The sequence below is a fragment of the Danaus plexippus genome (genome assembly GCF_018135715.1).
Source record: "Danaus plexippus chromosome 13 unlocalized genomic scaffold, MEX_DaPlex mxdp_15, whole genome shotgun sequence".
NCBI lineage: Eukaryota > Metazoa > Arthropoda > Insecta > Lepidoptera > Nymphalidae > Danaus > Danaus plexippus.
This window is the reverse complement of record NW_026869849.1, coordinates 618797-638988: the sequence shown is the minus strand read 5'-3', so window position 1 is coordinate 638988 and position 20192 is coordinate 618797. Positions and strand designations below refer to the sequence as shown.

Genomic DNA, 20192 nt, shown 5'->3' with positions numbered 1-20192 from the left:
TGACGATTACTGCTCTGAATCTCATGGGGGAGTATACAATAGATGTCCCTTAACACCTCCACAATCATTTAATATAAGACATTTAATCTAATATTTTTTTGTAAGTAAGGATAAATAAAATGACATTTACATTAGTTTATTAAAGCGTCAGTTACAAACGCAGCGCCCTCTACAGCGGTACATACAAAAATAACATTGTCTATAAATGCAAAATAAAGACATCGCGTCCATACAAACACCACACCGACACATACGATATCCGGAGGTCGGACCCCTGCGGCGAGGCCCCGGACGAGATCAGGTTTACACTAACACAATATTAAAGCATCACGTATTGTACTAAATCTGATCACTAGACTATACACGAAACAATGTTCCTAAAAAAATACATTATCTAATATAATTATAAAAAAAATCGTAGTTAAAATGAAATAGTCCGACAGAAAAGTGTCTCCGTGAACGGACATTCATCATCAATCACCCGGCCGCTGGAAGCTCCAATCCCTGTTCAATCTTTTCTTCAGCCTCTGTCCCACCTCGTGTGTCCTGTCTATTTCCTGCTGGTAATACAACTAGCTGTCTCTACCCGAACGTTTCCTTATTTTCCAAAAATATTGAAGCATTATGTTACACATCTAAAACAGTAAATAAAGTTACATTCATTTTTACATTACGTCCTAGGTATTTGAACACCAACACTCGCATGACTATTCACATATATACAGCGAACTTATATGTAACGAGAAACTCTTAAAATCTGAGAATTTCCTAACGTCTGTTTGGTTCACATTACTATCCTGGTGTTGAGACACCTCTTATGTCCTAGCGACCTCCCTCAATTGAGAAACAATACATAACTATTTATTTTTGCTCCATAGACATCACTTTCTCATATTTTTAAAGCAGATGAATCCGAAATCTTCTACAAGTTGATAAACATTGGAATTTGGAGAGAATTATATAGGAGGAAATCTCTCCAAAGAGAATATCAGAGTGCTCGGCGCTGATAATATGATTGGCCTAGACCAAAAGAAGCCAACGGCTGTAGGAATAAGAAACACGGTATTTAAAAAATATAAGTCACTTGTCAGTCGCCTGTAAAGTCAACAAATCCGTGACTGGGTGACAAGACTAGTAAAAAAATAAGGCTGAGGTAACTCTTTAAAGAAGAATTATTAAGATGGGTGTAGAATTAAAGGGTCCAAAACATTTCTTACCAACGACAACTGTCCCTCCCCCATGTATAATAGATAAAATATAGAATCGCCATTTTGTTTTAACTAACACAACTAGTAGCTCACAATCAATAGATGAAAAAGGGATCACAAGTGTTTGACGTCACTAGAGAAAAATTTTAATGAAGCTAAAACAAATGTGAAGGAAACGAGTGATCAGACACCGAGCATGGTACAATACTATAAGAATATTTTTATACATTCAATTAAGATCCCACCACACCTCAAGATATAAACGACATACAATGAGACAGTTTAAATACTGTCCGAGTAAGAGACGACCAACATGAAATGACCCATCACTACATTATGATACATGTTCTCATTTAATTAAAGTATGTACTTAATTATTATTATATATTCTCTCCTCTTACTAAACAAATCTCTTTACTCAATCGCCGTCCTAAGAATTCCCATACATAGCTTACACTGCACATATAAATTGTCTATCTAATGACATAAATAACTATACTTAAAGAGACAAAAATATAATGTCATAAAGTATTATAGTTTTTTATATCAGTTACAATTATCAATGGAATGTTACAAATAATGCGTTCGTTACAGAAAATACTACATCGGTCTTAACTTTTATGTACAGCCAGCTACTGTATATATGAACATAGTTAAAATTTAATATGGGTAAAATATTTGTATTGGTTGCGAACTGAATGTTGACAGCGTGCTATTGTCTCAGACCAGCTGGATCAATAGTAAGCTTGTATTTCATAGAACGCCTTCAACTTCCAGACGACTGTACACACCGGCTGACGGATGAAGATTTACATATTAAAAGTAACAAAAGATAATATACATTCCCTATTAATTCCACGGCTCCTCCTTACGAGGTGACGCTATGTTTAAATCTAGACGGACATTAGTCTAGTGACACACTATCGTTATACAAGTCTAACGTCTGGTCACTCCATGGTCATTTAAAATTCGTTATTACATATCAGTACGTCTTAGGCGCGACTTAACACTGTATTATATAAAACACACATAAAGCATGTTCTCACAATATAATTCAATTTAAAAATATTTTTCTAAACGAACATGTGTACACAACGCTTTATAACTGTTACATATATTTTATACAAAACTTTTTTTTATATTTAATAGTTTTAAATTCACTGAACATTTAACACAAAGGTATTCAAAGCTTTGCGACTATTATTTAAAAAATAAATACATTGTATAATCTATTTGTGCGTACAGAGAAGCGTTGGTAAGATCACGTGAAAAAATAATGTTTAAAACGTAATATTTAAACGTTAAAAATGACAGAACCTTTACGATTTTAATATATTTAGGCCGATGTATCAAACTGAACGTCGTCACACCGACAACACTAACTACACATATACTTATATTAACTGTGGACGAGCCACTGACAGTACGGAAAACATTAAGAACCGAATTAGGCAACACTTGTTATCATCGGAAAGCCGAGCTATGTAAGACGACTGAATAACACATCTTGAATCAACACAACACCGAACGATCAACACACTAGAGGTCGCTCACACCCACACCGGCGACACTGACGCCCTGCCGCACGACCATTATATGATGAGCTCGGCGGCGGGGCGCAGCTCACGCTAGCTGAGTGCGTGGTACGCTGGCGGCGGGGGCGAGGGCGCCGGCAGTAGCACGGCGATGTGGTACGGCGGCGGCGCCTCGCCCGTGGTGGCGGCCGAGGCGGCGCCCGACGCGCTGGGACCCGCCATCTCGCGGTCCGGACGAGATATCACTGTCAGAGAGATGTCCTCAGTGGGCTCGGATATCGTCACCTGCGAAAAACGGATGTGTTGAATGTGACGGGATCACATGAAGTCAATCCTCATTAGTGACCAAGCAATGTTGGCCCCTCGAACATACTGACAACTACGCAAACCAACTACATAAAAATATTATTTGTTGAAACATTTTTTTTTCTTCTTTAATTTAATGACGACCCCGACGTCGTAGGGCCACTCCTATGTTGTGTGGTTCCTGCCCGGGGAAACGTTTGCTCCATCATGTGCCGGCGTTCTCCGCTTGTAAGAAACGGACCCCAAAAACATACCCTCGCCTAGCTGACGTGGATCACCAAGGTTAAGGTGTTTAGTTACAAGAAGGGCACTTAGATCACGAGTTGGGATGTGACGATCGCCCTTGAGGCGAGATCGATAATTGATAAATATGGATAGTTGATGTTGGAAGAGATAGGAACCGCTGATGCTATCACCTCTCTGTGTGTGGGCGCTCGGGTGGGTGTCCGTGGTAGAGGGCGGCGCGCGGTGGACGACACGCGTTCGGGGGGCGCAGGCGGCGGGGCGGAGCGCCCTCGGCACAGGGACAGCGCACAGCCCACACCACACACACACGCCACCGCCGCACACACCACGCCAGCCTCGCCGCTACCCTCGGACGGAGACCCGCGGACCAGCTGCTGACACACAGAACCATATACATGATGATGGATAGACTGCTCGGACGAGGGAACAACAACGACTCCAACAACTACTAACAGTTTTTTAGTTTCACTTAACAGATAATTATGTTTTGAAGCTTAAATTGTAAAACGCTAACAATTTGAGATTTATTTATATAGGACATACTAGTCCTTGGCAGTAACTTCTATAGTATAGGACTATAGGCCTTCAAAAATAAAAAAATCATAATAATTGCAGTAGTAACGATAGTATTTTGTCTGTGTCACGTGACTTCATACCAAATACAACTATTGTGATGGATGAAATTATAGCCTGTTTGTTGGTCGGAAGTCTAAGTTACATTATTGGACAGTTTCATCCAAATCGGTACAGTATATTTTATATAAAAAGCAGAAAACATACGTAAGTTCTAATCATTCATCCTATCCTACCCAATGTATGATTTAAATTATAAGGCAAAGTTACTAACGTGTCTATCAAAATAGTATTTAGCGCCGGCTAGGAAAACGGTTGCCAGAGCGAAAGACACCAGCATTCCGAATTTGAGGTGAGGAGCCATCATCGGGGAGTGGTGGAGCCCTAGGGCTGCGGTCCGGAGCAGAGTGTCCGGGGTGACGCTTCGAGCGGCTGCCAGGCTGGCGATGGTAGGCTGAGGAGGCTCCGGCGGTATCTCCACGTACAGGCTGGCGTCCTCATTGTGACGCCTCGAGGAATGAACAGCCGGCATCGGAGGAGGCCTGTGAGAAAACCGCTATTTGAAAAGCATCCATTACAATTCTAACGACAAAGTTAAATGTACGCAACTGATAAGTATTTCCATATACATATCTAATCAACGTTAATGTACATATAATTAATTTAGTTTTCCTTATATATTACTCCCAACTTTCCTTGGTCTTCCGTCAGATTAATTGTCTTTTATCATATATTTTATTTTTATTTTCTACCCATAGTGTCTGAGAGGTCTCGGGCGGCGCGGTGCACACTCCACGGGCGCGAACCGGTGCACCGGCGCCGCCATCCCCTTTCTTCCCGTCGCTGCACAGACTCGCCCACGGGAACGACCCACACCTAAAAATAAATCAAACATAGTGTACTCTATACTGGTGATTCTCAATGCTGGGTTAAACGAGAACAGTTCAAGGAGAGAGTCCTTGGAATGGCTTTTGATCTGATGTGGATTCTCAAATATGTTTATGTTTACTTAGGACTTCAAATAAACACCATGTGTAGTATCAGGTCTATTTAACATCAGGTACGTTTTAAGGTAGAGGGTTCATATTCTTAAAAAGTCTTTTATGGTCACAGGATTTACATATGCAGGGAACCATACTCATAATCTTCTTTAAAATTTCTTACATTATATTACTCTTTCTATATAGTTACACTGGTGCCGATGATGGTGTATGAGCTGTCCATGCAAAAAAGATTCATATTGTTCTGCAAACAGCCCACTGTTTGTTAACTTAATATTGAAATAATTAAATTGACATAACAACTGTTAATGCTTCAACATAAACATACAGTGATAAAATATTATCTTTGAAAGTACAATTTAATTTATTCAAAAATGCCAGCATATAAGAAAAATTGAGGTCTCAAAAGGTATTAAATATTTTATAATTTAATGAACTTAATTATTAACATTAAAACTGATAAATTCCTTGTTTGATAATAAATTATATGTTGAAAATCAATAATATTTAAAACTCCCAATTTTTTTTAAACTAACTGTTATACAATCGTGGTATTTTAATATTTTTATCTTATAATTATTCAGACTCAAAGACATTTAATTATCGTAAGTATACTTTGATTTTTTTTTCATATAATATAGTTTTTATATATATTTTTATTATACTCCTTTATGTGAAAATTTTAATTCTATGGACCCAAGAATTAACAACTTGATGAACATAACAATACTACGGAACAATTTACGAGTTTAAAACTATTTCATTAAAAATAAATAAAAAGTACCAAATATATGTGGTGGTATAAATTCCTTACCAGCCGATAATGAGGATGGAACACGGTGGCGGCCGCTATAGGCGCACTGGCTTCGTTTGTCGATCCAGAAATGCATCGAGCTCAGCCACAGCAAACACTTTCCGAAAAAATATTTTATATTCGCGACTTAAATAGCGAGCGAATTTATCATACTTTTAAAAATAAATAATATTGTATCAACATAATTGTCTGCGTCATATTTATCGAGCTTTAAGTAAAATCATTTTAAAACTGAAGCAGAGCTAGCTGACTTACACAAATAAATACTTAAAAAAATTCCGTGTTATATATTATATTTTTTTAGTTACAATTACACAGCATGTTCTTCGGAACGGTTTATAATATTTTAATATTAAAACAAAGAAATAAAATAACTATAAAGGATGGATAAACAATACTAATTTAACAGTATGGAATAATTAAATTCAAAATATCCATCAGTTGATGTTTATAAGGTACACTTGACAGCCATTAGTGGGCGGGGTTGGCGGCGCGCGCGGTACAAAATAAACATTTCAAGTTAAAATGTGAGTGAGAAAATCAATATCGTTGCTTCGGGTAAAGAAATATGAGAAATTATACATAATTTTACTGTTTAAACATTATTAATTGAGATATGTATAATATAATTCGTATATGAAACTTTTGATTGTGATAATTGTATTGAATTACAGATTTACTTTTATTAAAAATAAATTATGCAATACGTTTTTGAAATTGCCGCTAAATCGAAATAAGATTTGATTTGAGATTTCCTGACCAATCTCAAGACCGACAAATAGCGTTTTGAAACTTATATCTGATAAAAAGTGAAATTATTAAATGTAATATTCATAATGATTAAATATCTAAAAAAAACAAGGAGGTTAAATTATAATAATTTCTATCTAAGGATCTTACAATTTGTTAAAAAAATACATAAATTTGTACATTGTAATGCATATATATTTAAAAGCATTGTGAAGGTCATATAAATATCACTTCTCGGTTATCTAGTGCTAAGTGCTGTCTGTATTATTTTATTCTATGCCTGACACCTTTGTCAATAGGGATTTGGTTGTCAACTTGTCAGTACTCGGGCAGTAGTTGGCTATCGACAGTTATATATAAAGCTTGTCTGTATTGAAAGAGAATTATTTCGTCTGTTACATTGATGTTGCCTTTCGAGAGAATACTAGAAAAACGAGATGCGTTAAATATTTTGACTATACCGAATTCATGTTCATGTTATCTTTAATGTGCACTGTGATTAGTTATATTTGTTTATAGTTTTTTATTCTTGCGATCGTGATGTTGGTCTGTCACCCTCGTTCCAAGACCGTTAAACCCCTTAAGCCCTATTGCCAATGCTGGAATAAAAAGGTACCTGTGTTATGGGTCGACAGAGGCGCTTGCGGATGTGGCGAAGATGATAATGGTAAGCAATAGCGTACATTCAGGATCTAACAATTGTATCGAAATGGATAGTGATATAAAAGATAGTTTAATAATAGAGAGTGCATGTATCATGCTCTGCTTTATTTCCACCTACCGACAGGTGGAATGATAGTCAAGGTTGTTTAGGTTTATAGAGAACAACAAAATACTTTCCATGCATTTTATGCTACTACAATGATTTTGCAGATGAATTTTTGCAAAACTGGAGTTTAGAAAATTTGGTGTAAAACAAAAAAATATTTTGTTTTCATATTAGTATATCCTTGAGGGCATTTAAAATTTCATAATAAAGTATATTTTTTGATAAGTAAGATATACTATTAATGAAACATAAATAAGTAGAAAGAAACATTAACAGCTGTGTATTTGAAATGTAGTAACAAAGCTAATTATTTTTAATGTGTGAATCTATAGTTATTGAATGGGGATGGGATCTCCCGGACAGTTCCCGTGCCAGCAGAGTTGTGGTCAGCGAGGACAGGAAGCAAGTCACATTCCATCCATTCTTCAGCACGGGAACTGCGGCCGTCAAGGGAGTAGTGCCAATGAAACTAAACTATCATTATTACTGGGAGGTCAAGATACTATCAGAGACATATGGAACTGATATTGTGAGTGGTTTGTTTGCTTATTTCTTTTTCTTAATGGCTTTATAAATATAACACAGTTTTGGCAATCACCCAATATGGATAATTCTCAATCACCCTTGGTTCAGTCAATTTGGGAGTGTTTTATTTATAGATTATACATATCTGAAATACAAAGAATGTGAGAGTATACAGATTATAGTAGTATATCTATAGTCTGTACAACAATCATGACAGCTGTGCTTTCAAACTTAATATTGAAATTATTTAAAAAAAATGAATGTTACTTATAACTTAATAATTATAAAATTTAGGAAATTTCACACTAAATATTTAAATATATTTTATTACACCGCTGGTGTCCAAAATGTTATATTTGGATATTACATAAATCTATTAAATTTCAATATAATTAAGTTTCTTGTTTATGCAGCTGACGATTGTTATGAAAATTGCCTCCATAGCTGAGTCTGGTAAAAATTTTAACTATACTATGAAAGAAATAGCCTGTTATTTTAACAAATAATAGTTAAAAAAACTTAAAAACACGCTTTCAGAGCTAACCAAACTGAAAAATAGAAAAAATATTCACATACAAAGAAATTATATTACAGTAGTTGAAGGACAAACAATCGTTGATAGTTGATCAGCTCAAAATAAAATGATAATAAAATTTAAGTTATTAACAGAATAATTTAATTCAGAGTAAAAAGTGTGGGAGTGCTTGATATTGAATGTTACAATCATTGTACACAGTGGCAACTATCTGTGATAGGAAGATATGAAATGAAGACAAATGCACCCCACACTTGCATTGTCATTCAGACTTCTAGAAACCGGTGAAAATTAAGCTCAAAGATTCCGGTACATACATACAACCCAAGCTAACAAAAACGAGTTAAAAATAACTCATATATTAGTGTGTATTGAATATGAATTGATGCACTTTGAGCTTAGAATATTATTAATCATACAGTGTTAAATATTCTGAAGATAATTCTGTCGTACAAATTATATAGCATCACAAAAGCTTCAGACTTTATGTGCTGTGTTAGCTGTTAGTAAAGATTATGACGTATGTTTGCTTATTATTACATTTGAAACTAAATCGTGTATGTTTTTTTCCTATCCATACAAGATGGTAGGGCTGGCAACCGACAGGATCAACACGGAGGACTCCCAGTTCCGGTTCACGTCACTCCTGGGCAGTGACGGCGAGTCTTATGGCTTCTCGTACACGGGAGCCGTGCGTCACGATGACGTGTCGTCCCGGGACTCGTCCGGCTTCTGTCGCGGCAGTATAGTGGGAGTCAGGCTGGACATGTGGCACGGGACCCTGGAGTTCTTCGTCAACAGGAAACCTCAATGTATGTTGATTACTGTATTGAGTATAACTACATAATACATCAACGTTTCTATAAGCATAAATTAAAATTTAATTTTGTTTAAATTAAAGCCGTTGCAGTTAAACTAAAGTCCCAAAAATATTATTTAAATGTAATGAATGATTTTTTTGCCTGTTCTTTTGATAGTCATGTAATTTAAGGTATCAAATAATTTTGAATATTCTAAATATTTTGGGTAGTATCTCATGAAGAGGTCATTTCATAGTTTATATATATCATTTGTGATATAACTAAGTATATAGTTTATTTTCTCTCGTCTAAACCTTGTTGGACAACTCATTATGTTAACCTTTTGATAAACTCGATCATATGGGATGCAAGTCTCTCATAGTAACATTAGTTAAGTGATCGTTTTACTGATAAACTCTCCAAGGTTAACTTAAGACTCGATACTTTGTACTGACATTGTCGTTCGTTCCTATTAATTTATATTAATCAATTTCAAATCATTCTTGTCATCTTTATTTGTGAACCATCCATTATTTTTTCAAAAATATAATGACAGTGATTTTGAACGAATTTTCTAATGAGAGTATTTGTCCATAGTATTTTCTTTTTTTTTTATGAAATCTTAAAAGGAAAAAGCTTCTATACAGCCACACTCGGGTCAATTATTGATTACAGCAAAATAGTACCTTCCCCTTATCTCTTGTACTATCTTGAGGATACTTCTAGAATTGAGTGTTGCTTAATCTTAAAGAGAATTCAATTGGTAATTAATCTTGGTCATCATTTTTTCCCCAGACTCAATCATAACTTTTTTCTTAATGAGAAAGATGTTACAAACTATCAATATTTCCATGTTTTGTCAGAACATATCCCAACAATTTATACAACAATTTATACATATTTGTAAATTGTACTACCCTATTTTCCCAACTCTTGCTTTAGATTTCAATGTATCTTGTTCCAGGTTTTTTAAAACACTGTTAAAAATATATGATTACTATATTATTCTTTCAATGTTTGACAAAATTCATATTACATTTGAAAACCAATTCACTTCACCTATAGCAAGTAACACTTGACCCGATGTTGCTTCATCTCTCCACTGTTACCAGTTCCGCTACCTCTGTATCTTTATCATGTACTCGTATCTGTACCAGGTGGCATGTTCTACAACCTGCGTCGTCACAAGGAGTTGTATCCCATGGTGTGCTCGACGGCCGCCCAGTCGTCAATGCGTCTCATATACGCTGATTCCTGGCGAGCCTCGCTCCTGGTGGACGCCGCCAAGATACTGACGGCTTCGGTTAAGAATTTCAAGAAAAATCTACCGCCGGGGCTCCAGTATACTTGTAGGACGCGGTTCTGGTTGACGCTGCCCTCCGAAGGTAAGCTAAGTTACCTTAATATACCCTTCAATCATCCTGAAGTGTGTTTTATATCTCGAATGTTCAATAACTTTTAGTTTCAATAATATTTTTCTCATATAATTAAATCTCTCCCAAAGAACTCTCACTATCATTTTTTTTATGTCACATGTTGAGAGATCATTAAGAATATTTTTATGTACATAATTTGTTTACCAATTTTTAAAGACATTGAACGTTTGACCCCCTTCTGTCAATAACCTACTTCCTCCTAACGTAAGATATAAACATCTTTAACAGAATATTAAGGTGACTAAGTCTTTTACGTAAACGAATGTAATAATGGAATAAAAGATATGGTCATATAAGAGTTATATCTGCGATTTCGGAATTAGGCTCATAACAAATGTATACTGTGTTAGAATCCTAGCTAAAGTAACCAGCCGACAGCGACATCTCTTGTCTGGCTCACGGAATTTCATTGACGACACGACTGTTGTAAACTATACGATATTTCGAGATAAATATCGTAAAGCCTTTAATATAATAAAGCCTTTTCTCATTCTGATGTCTAAACCGCTTTACTGTAAGTTTTCATCAAAAATCCTTAAAGTGTATTGGAGTTAAAGATCAACTGACATCTATAAATTCTGAGAATTTTTTGCAATTCTAATATTAGTAGCCTTAAAACATATTATTTAAATTAATGGACATTATTAATGTGGACTGAAAGGGATTATTTTTTTAAACAAAATGAGAATATCATATATAAAAATTTTTGATATATATTTATGTTATTGATGTACTAGTGACGAATACACGTGATTAAAACGTGTTGTGATAAGAACGGGTTTAGATAGAATTAATATCGGTCAAACGACGCCCAGCATGTTATTGTTCTTCAAGCCGAACTATCAATGTAATAAATAAAGTGATAAAAAATATTTAATAAACAAATAAAAAAGAAAGGAAAAAATGCAAGACACGTAAAATGAATGAAGTATATCACAGAAAATCAGTTTTATTAAAATTCGTCCATTCATGCCTATGTAGATGGAATCACCAATTTTTTTCTTAAAAATGTAATGTTTTTAAGAAGAAATAGCTAGCGGATATCTTTATCTACTTTTTTCATACATAAGTTCACATAACCTTATCAACCTAAAGGAAACTTTCCTTAACGTTTTGTTATTATTTTTACCCTAATTAATGTTTTCATATCATTAATAGCAAAACATTTCCACTCCGTGCGGTGAACCCTAGCCTCTACTCACAGACGAAACGACAATAACATTCTCAAATACACCTGCATCTATCAGCTAATAAAAAGATAACAAATAGTTAAGATCTATGAAAAAGTAAATATTAATTTGTTGTCTATGATTTTTTGACAGTCTGTGAAGACGATGAACCAGAGAGCATCGAGTCTTTGGACGTTGGCTCTTATTTGACTACTAACGTGGTAAGTAATAAGTTTGCTAAAGAAAGTGTTAACGTTGAATTGCTTTTACTATTAATATTTAATAACGTATTTTCTATATATGTTCGGTTGAATTATATATAATAGTTTATGATATTCTAAAGAAGCATCTGAATATTTTTTTTCTATACACATTTTTGAATTACTTGTCCCTTCAAGCTTGACTGAGTTTTTGAATGTTTGTCAAACATATTAAAAATATCTTGAGTACAGAATATTTAGTACGAACAGTATTAAATATTTAATGTTTCCCACTTTTATTTTATTATATTTTTTTATCATTTGAGACGAAAATTTATTAAGGCCCACAAAAAGATGTAAACTTGGACAGCAGAGATCAGAATATAGAACGCAAATTATTTAATTTAATGTTTAAATATTTCTCAGTCAATAACGAGGGTCGAACGAAAATTCTACTACTAAAAGGCGAAAATTAACATAACAATGAATCTTACCTTTCGAATTAATATCCATTATATCTAAAACATTGATTTAGTAATATGGATAAAAGAAGTAAATTTTCATCTTTTCAAAGCTGATGTTATGTGATGTCATCAGCTCTTCCTGACCGTTGTTGTGTAGATCAAGAGCTGCGGTAAGAAATGAGTTTCAAAATAATCTGAAATGTTAGATCTTGGTTGACTCATGACTAGGAGCTTGATGGTTGTTACATACAATTTTTAGAATGCCCTAACTGATATCAATATCTCCTCGATGAGAGTCAAGCGAGTGTAGTTGAAATAAAAGGATTCTCATCTCATTGTAAACCAATAACCCTCATTATATGGCTTAAAATGATTCGGACTAAAAAATTATAATGATTTTTATGTCTTGTGTTTATATAGAAATTAATAATTAGGATACATTTCATGTATTCTTCAGAGGCTGGCTACCGGCATGAAGAGGCGCCACTGGCAGCTGAGGTAGCCGATAAAAAATACACTGTCTGACACTAATGTCATACACTGACATCATACATTGGACGATATTATGTGTTTAATTGACACAAATGTCGAGCTGGTTCCTATTATAGTGATTTATTGTATAAATGTAAGGCATAAATATGTTCTCCTTTTGTACTCTTATATTTATTAAATATGGTCTTAATATGTCAAACTGGAATCAGTTCTGTAAGTTAATATAATTTTTGTTTGATTTCATAAATGTATAGTTCTTTCAAATGGATTAAAGAATAAAAATGTAGTGTTGCCATATAACAATATTTTAAAAGAAATCAGAAAGAAGGTGATAGCTGAAAAATAATTAGCATAAGTATAGAGTAGGTGATTGATAATTTTATTTGTTTTGTATTTAAAATGACACATTTAGATTAATATTAAGTTGACAGCCTGTAACTAAAATTCTACAAAAAAATATAAGATAAGAAAATAAATTTACTTTGAGATATATTTTTTTCATAAAGATATTTATTAGTCTCTTCATGTAACCTCTTTATAAATGTTGTGCTACAAAAATATTCTCGACAAAATGTATTTATGTTGGTGATAGTGATCCGAGGTGATTTATTAAAATGTCTGTGATATGAACAGGTTTTTTACTTAAACCACATTAACATTTAAAACTTACTGAAAACTGCTGTCCAAGTAGTTTATCACGACTATACATATGTATATATATATATATATATAATTGATTATAAGATCTCTAAAACTCGTCTCATAAACGAGTGGCCATCTTCAAAAAGTGTACAATACATAAATAAAAAAAACAAAATTTGTAATATTCTTGTTTCAGCTGACAGATGTTCATCCTCACCAATATATGAACGGCTTCTACGTCGACAGCGTCGAGCGAGACTTCCGTGTGGTCGTATACGAGTAGAGACTACAGATTTGAACTAAGACTTAGGTTAGGTTAGGTTGTCTCAGTAAATTAATTGACTTCATAGAGGTACAATCCTTGCAGAACATAAAAACAATCCTGTTTTTCCTCTTACTAAAGATTTTTAAACAGTGACGAAATCGAAATTTAGTTTTTTATTTCAATTAATATAGATCTGTTCCACAAGGTCATTGAGACACCCTTTTCTTTTACACTTAGTTCTTAAACTGTATTTAGCGTCCAGAAATAAAATGGTATTAAGTAATATTAATGTTTACAGAGTAATAGATCAGATATATTCTATTAATGTTATGGATTATAAGATCTAAATCTAAAAGACTATAAGTATATATCGAGTGTAGAGTGTGGGGCTGCCGTAGTATACATTTTTTTTATTGATTATTATTCGAACTAGTCTAGTGTTAACTTGGCTCTTCATATATCTTTTCTCAATTTCTCTTCTTAATGTTTTAAATAGAACGAACGTGTTTAATATGCGTATTGGTAGTAAAGCTAGATATATTTGATAAGTTTTTATAACGTATAAATTATGAACGTGGTGTTCGTGAGAATTTAAATTTTAAAATAAATCTTTTTTTTCTACTTTTTTGGTATTAAAATTTGTAGAACCTAAAAATAAATTACGCAGAATAAGTGTTGTTTTATTTTTCATGACGACATTAAAACATTTGAATAATTAACAATAGTACTTAGTACATTATTGATAAAACATCGACAAGTATACGTAATAAGATATGTTTTTTCGCTGTTCGTTCGCAATTTCTATTGATAACTTTAAATTATCTTAATCTAAGTTGGCATCATGGCTACATACGCAGTGCTACCATAATGAATGAAAAACGTAAGGAATACCTAATATCTCAGAGGAGATAAACTCAATCAATAGTCAAACAATTTATAACCCAAGCTTTAATTGTCAACTTGACATCAACTTTATACAAGTTTTACATTTCTACATTCATGTCACGAAATATCTGGTAAAAACAGAGGATAACGTTTTATGTTTAGGTAACATATGAAAAAAATGCTATGAATACTTTACATATTCACGTTTCATCTTTCAACTTAGAAAACTTTTGATTTTTGAACTAACGGTTCTCACTCGTTGCAATACATTCATCTCGAAGAGCTCAATAATGTTACTATAGTGCTATGTCGTATGTGGTCGTAATTCGTATAGTACTTATACTTCTTTACAAATTGACAAATAGTCGATAGTCGAGTCAATTGTGAAACATTTTTATGTTTATAATATTATTATAATAAACCCCCTTATATTTGGATGTAAAAACATGCTTTTTAAAAATAGCCGCTGTAGCCTCGTTTTTTTTTATTCTGTCAATTTCAACTTTTAAGTTTCTTTGACGATGACTGCTGGTGTCATGGCATTAAATGGTTTTGACAGTTGAGTGTGACATTTGAGTTAGCGTCGTTTGTCATAAAAGGGCAACTACTGACTAGTGACTACTGTCTACTTGTTGGAAAGGTAGCTATATCGTGCTGAGTTTCGTGTTCTTGTGTTAGACGCACATAGGACCTAAACAATAAATAACTATATTGCATAAAATTGTTTGCATATTATTTCTGCTTTGTGTAAGTTATCAGTGATCAAGGAATTATCATGGCCAACGTAAGTATAATTGTACAATGTTACTTTTTATGTTAGAATGTTTTTATAAAGCCGAAACTATTTAGTACTTAAGGGCGGTCCCTGATGACATCAGGGTGGATCGTTACCTTGACCCAATTGTCTCTATATGTACTCGTATAGTAAAAGTATATTGACTATTAAAATAAGTTATAACACTCATCGCTATGAGTATGTCTAATATGAATATCATAAAATATCGAATTATTATAAACTATGTCACATGTATTGCTCTGTTATTTGTTATTTAAATAATGAAATTAATCTTTTATTGTTATACGTTAAAAATTCATAAACATGTTTGATACAGCGCCAGCCCACAGTAGTCGGCGTACCCAATTTTAACGCTGCTGAAGATGCAGCTGCTTTGCGCGCCGCCATGAAAGGCCTTGGCACTGATGAACAGGCCATTATTGATATCCTGACCACCCGCTCCAACATTCAGAGACAGGCTATTTCAAAGGCTTTCACTCACGAGTATGGAAGAGTGAGTAACTAGTAATTGACAATGGACACATGATAATGAAGCAATTAAATAATTAATAAAAAACTTGTAGTGAGTGTAGTCTTCTGTTGTTAACTCAACAATAGTGTTTGCCTTGAAGATTCTGAGTCATTAATTTACCATGAATTAACACTCATGCTTTGCAGATAAATTGCTTTTCATATAATATGATCTGTTTAACTTTTAACTGAAGTTTTAATAAAGAATTTTGTTTTAAATTCTAATTAAAAATTAAATTCATATAAATAAATTTAGCTGAGCAAAAATGCAAAATCATATTTTGGCAACCTGTTAATTTTACAATAACTTTGTTTAATGTACTGTATTTTATCGAGTTATTCCTTAACAACTGATTATTATAACCTGTTACATTATAATGTCCAGGGTCATACACTCTGAGACTAAATTTTATGTCCTTATCCGATCCCGCTACTGATCTATCAGCTAAATACTGACCACTGTTATAAACAAAATTATATTTATAATAGGATCTTATTGAGGATTTGAAATCCGAGCTGGGCGGCCATTTTGAAGATGTTATTGTGGCCCTCATGCTGCCCCCAGCGGAGTATCTGTGCAAGGAATTGAATCACTGTATGGAGGGAATGGGAACTGATGAAAGTGTGCTCGTTGAGATACTGTGCACACGCACCAAACCTGAAATAGCTGAGATCGTACAGGCATATGAGAGATGTAAGGATGTTTTGTGTGATGTATTTCATTTACACCTTGCTAGTGTATAGTTTAGTACTTTATGCAACAAACATTCTGTTTCAGTGTACAACCGTCCCTTGGCTGAACACATGTGCTCCGAGACATCCGGAGACTTCCGTCGTCTTCTCACACTGATTGTTACTGTAAGTTATTTTTGGTTTTTGTTGGTTTGTCAAATTTATATAATATACAAAGTTAATTATTAAGTCTATGGAAGATTTTGTAACATTAATTTCTAATATTATAATGGGTTAGAGAGTTCAGTGAACTGTTATTTAAAACTATAATATTTCGTTAATTTTTTTTTGTTTTTTACAGTTACTGTGTACAGTCTGAGAACTTATTATTTCGGTTCCATGTTTTAATATAAGCAAACAATATATATTGTGATTAACACACTAAACAAACAAACTGCTTCGCTGTTCACTTTCTTTTGCGCTAATAATAGTGTGGAGTGAATTTTAACAAGTCACTTGTTTAAATACAATATCATTATTTTATTTATACAAGAGAATTATATCTTAAAGTTCTCGTGTTCCAGTTTTTGTCTCACCAAAATATTTTTAATTCAAAGTGAGCTTCTCACTGACTTTTACTTTCGCTTTCGCCGACACCAGCTCCGTCTCGGATGAACAACTTTTGAAAACTTTCATTTTTTTGTCTCAACTTAATGACCTTAGAACTACTTACGACACTTTCATTCTCTGGAGTTTGATCTCTTTGTTATAATGACACTGCGGTTACTCGAAATACGCAGATTAAATATGAATAAAATGTTAGTACAATAACTAATGTCTCGTAGATCTTATATGTTCTGTAATTCTGAGGTTTAAGAATTTTATTTCATTCTAATGAAACCAATTTAAAAATATAGCGAATAATTACTTACCCAAAAAATTATATTCACATACAATTTTGTGACCAATAATCAAAGAGTAAGTGAAATCTATCAAGTTTGTTCATCCGAGCCCAAGATCAGTGTCACATATAAATTAGAGCCACGCTCAGGGTGCCCGGGACGAGGAGACGGGCGTGGACCCCGCCCGGGCCGCGGAGGCCGCGCAGCAACTGTACGAGGCCGGCGAGGCCAAGTGGGGCACTGACGAGGAGATCTTCAATAAGGTAGTGATTTAATTTATTACGTTTGTTAACTATACAACAGTATATTACCCAAGGTCCAAACACCTCTTATGTAAGGGGTAAATTACACGTGAGATTATTACAAGTAAAAGTCACGAGTCGAGTCGTTATGTCTATTAAAATATCTGATTTGAAACTTTAATTTTTCTTTTCTACAGTCGTGAGTGATCACGGATTTTTAATAGTACTAATTTAATGTATCGTTCGAAGTCTGACTATGGAGTTATGTAATCGCCTGTTCCCAGATCCTGGCGCACGAGAGCTTCGCCCAGCTGCAGTTGGTGTTCGAGGAGTACAAGAACATCGCGGGGCGCACCATCGAGCAGGCCATCAAGGCGGAGGTCGACGGAGAGCTCAAGGACGCCCTGTCCGCCATAGGTCCGGCAGTCACTTTGATATTAATATACAAGCATGGGTACTTCACAAATATATTGTTATGAGGGCATTCAGTTCATGATAAAGACTGGGATGTGTCGTCACTGCATATCATTAGGGACAGAATGTTGCTTTAGAAATGTAATATTGGATTTTATAAGTATTTCTTAGTTGTACTCCCGTGTGACCTTGAGGGGTCGCAACTGACCGGCTCCTCAATCGCTGTTGTAAATTGTTCTTTTTATAGCATGTGTTTATATTAATAATGTTATAGAGTTCGTGAGCGGAAACCACTCGAGACTATTAGCCGGTGACACATTCTCAGACTGTATGGGAGGAAGTGACCAATTGATGCGTACATACTATCATTTGTGTGACGACAGAAATTAATGTTTTAGGTCTGAGACCTTAGAAAGCATGTACGAACAGACAGCAGGTTGTTCATGGAGTGAAGCTTTTTTAAATACTATAATAAAAGGGCGATCCTCGGAAATGTTCGACATTCTTACTATTTTATATACCAGGGGTTTAGTTAGTGATGAACCGAAACCAATAGATTTATATTTGTTAAAACCACGGTATCTGTCAAACACATTTACCTTAGGCTCCGCGCCGGTAGGCGAGCCTCTCCAGTGACAAGTTTATAATATTTCTGATTGTTTAATCGTTGACGGCGGCGCGGACCTGGTATGTCCGCAGTGGAGTGTGTTCAGTGTTCAGCGAGTTGGTTCGCGGCGCGTCTGCGGGGAGCCATGCAAGGGCTGGGGACGGACGACAGGACCCTCATCAGGGTCGTGGTCAGCAGGTCCGAGGTCGACCTCGGCCGCATCAAGGAGCAGTACGAGACAATGTACGACAAGACGCTCGAGAGCGAGATCAGGGTACGTTATAGTGTGACTGTTTTACAGTGGAGTGTGTCGAGAACGCCGCGGCCTGGTTCGCGAGGCGGCTGAGAGACGCCACCCAGGGCGCCGGCACCGAGGATAAGACCTTAGTCCGAGTCATCGTCAGCAGGGCCGAGCTCGACCTCCAGACCATTAAGGCGGAGTACGAGCGCCTGTACGATAAGACTCTGGAGAGCGACGTTGCGGTTAGTTGCCATACTGTGTTGGGCAAAACGATTTCCACACACGTGGGAATACTTTAGATCGCTCAGCTTTCATATATCTCCGTTAACTTAATTAAAGTTCAGTATCAGAAGCGTTACTTCAGCCAGTATCAGTGGACTGGCTGAAGTAACGCTTCGCAGCAGCCAGCCCCAGCGCAGCTTGATAAACTAAAGCACTTTATGCTTTAAAGACATTTTGGAAATTGGCTGATGAATGAAATTAAATTTCCTCGAAGCTTTCTCTCCCGTATGTAATGTATTTTAATCTTATTTCGTTTCAACGCAACTTTGGTGATCGGAAGGAGGTGAGGGTGTTTGTAATTTTAATCTATGAGCCTTAATATGTCACGTACTGTTTCCTGGTCTGTCTGTCCCGGGGCGCCGAGCATGCCGTCTCTGATAACATCGACCCACTGCTATGTAGTATCCATATATTTTCACGCATACTAATGTTGCCGCGTTGCTCGTCTCTTGCACGTTTACTGACGGCTCCCGCGGCCGCAGCAGGGGGAGACGTCCGGGGACTACAAGCGCGCGCTCCTGGCGCTGCTCGGACCTGCCTAGACCGGATCGGCCCGGGGTGGACCGGATCAGCACAGCCGCCGGCAGCATACAGCAGCTTAATTTTTGAATCTCCGATTGTATTTTTATTGTTTATATAGATTATACATCGGCGTTGCGCTGTTTATTATAAAATACATATTTTAAATATATTCTAATAGATGCTTCTCGATAGATCTGTTATTAAAGTGCCTTTTAAAGTGTTATTTATTAAAAATTATTTATTGATTGAAGTTGAAATACAATTATTTTATTATAAGATGTGAACGAATCATTCCACGTCTCACAGAAAGCCCCCGTGTGACTGAGCTTATTTTTGTTTCGTATTAAATTTTTTCCCCAGTGAAGTGTTTTAATTCCAATGAAACGCCT

General features: G+C 35.2%; 3 protein-coding genes across 11 annotated transcripts; 2 read left to right on the top strand and 1 right to left on the bottom strand.

Annotated features, from left to right (window-relative positions):
* Window positions 1-120: 120 nt before the first annotated feature.
* LOC116770034 (uncharacterized) lies at window positions 121-6175 on the bottom strand. Its single transcript, XM_061527844.1, has 5 exons — window positions 5684-6175; window positions 4621-4744; window positions 4143-4410; window positions 3466-3666; window positions 121-3028 (listed from the first exon to the last, which is right to left on the bottom strand). Exons 1-5 carry the CDS (start codon window positions 5757-5759, stop codon window positions 2837-2839), a joined length of 861 nt encoding a protein of 286 aa, XP_061383828.1. The 5' UTR covers window positions 5760-6175; the 3' UTR covers window positions 121-2836.
* Window positions 6176-6721: 546 nt separating this feature from the next.
* LOC116770284 (SPRY domain-containing SOCS box protein 3) lies at window positions 6722-14402 on the top strand. Of its 3 annotated transcripts, XM_061527808.1 has the most exons (7): window positions 6722-7100; window positions 7535-7731; window positions 8846-9074; window positions 10220-10447; window positions 11821-11888; window positions 12442-12501; window positions 12789-13453. In XM_061527808.1, exons 1-6 carry the CDS (start codon window positions 6974-6976, stop codon window positions 12472-12474), a joined length of 882 nt encoding a protein of 293 aa, XP_061383792.1. In that variant the 5' UTR covers window positions 6722-6973; the 3' UTR covers window positions 12475-12501; window positions 12789-13453. The 3 variants fall into 3 exon arrangements, with proteins under 3 accessions (XP_061383792.1, XP_061383790.1, XP_061383791.1); XM_061527806.1 differs by lacking the exons at window positions 12442-12501; window positions 12789-13453 and adding an exon at window positions 13662-14402 and having other exon boundaries at window positions 6723-7100; XM_061527807.1 differs by lacking the exon at window positions 12442-12501 and having other exon boundaries at window positions 6724-7100.
* A 787-nt stretch (window positions 14403-15189) lies between these two features.
* Window positions 15190-20163, top strand: LOC116770426 (annexin B10). 7 transcript variants are annotated; one of them, XM_032661897.2, is made up of 8 exons: window positions 15190-15399; window positions 15728-15904; window positions 16411-16615; window positions 16700-16779; window positions 17645-17758; window positions 18022-18154; window positions 19060-19241; window positions 19767-20163. In XM_032661897.2, the coding sequence occupies exons 1-8, from the start codon at window positions 15391-15393 to the stop codon at window positions 19821-19823; spliced, it is 957 nt and encodes a 318-aa protein (XP_032517788.1). In that variant the 5' UTR covers window positions 15190-15390; the 3' UTR covers window positions 19824-20163. The 7 variants fall into 7 exon arrangements, with proteins under 7 accessions (XP_032517788.1, XP_032517787.1, XP_032517789.2 ...); XM_032661896.2 differs by having other exon boundaries at window positions 19764-20163; XM_032661898.2 differs by lacking the exon at window positions 19060-19241 and adding an exon at window positions 18851-19032.
* The last annotated feature ends 29 nt before the right edge of the window (window positions 20164-20192 follow it).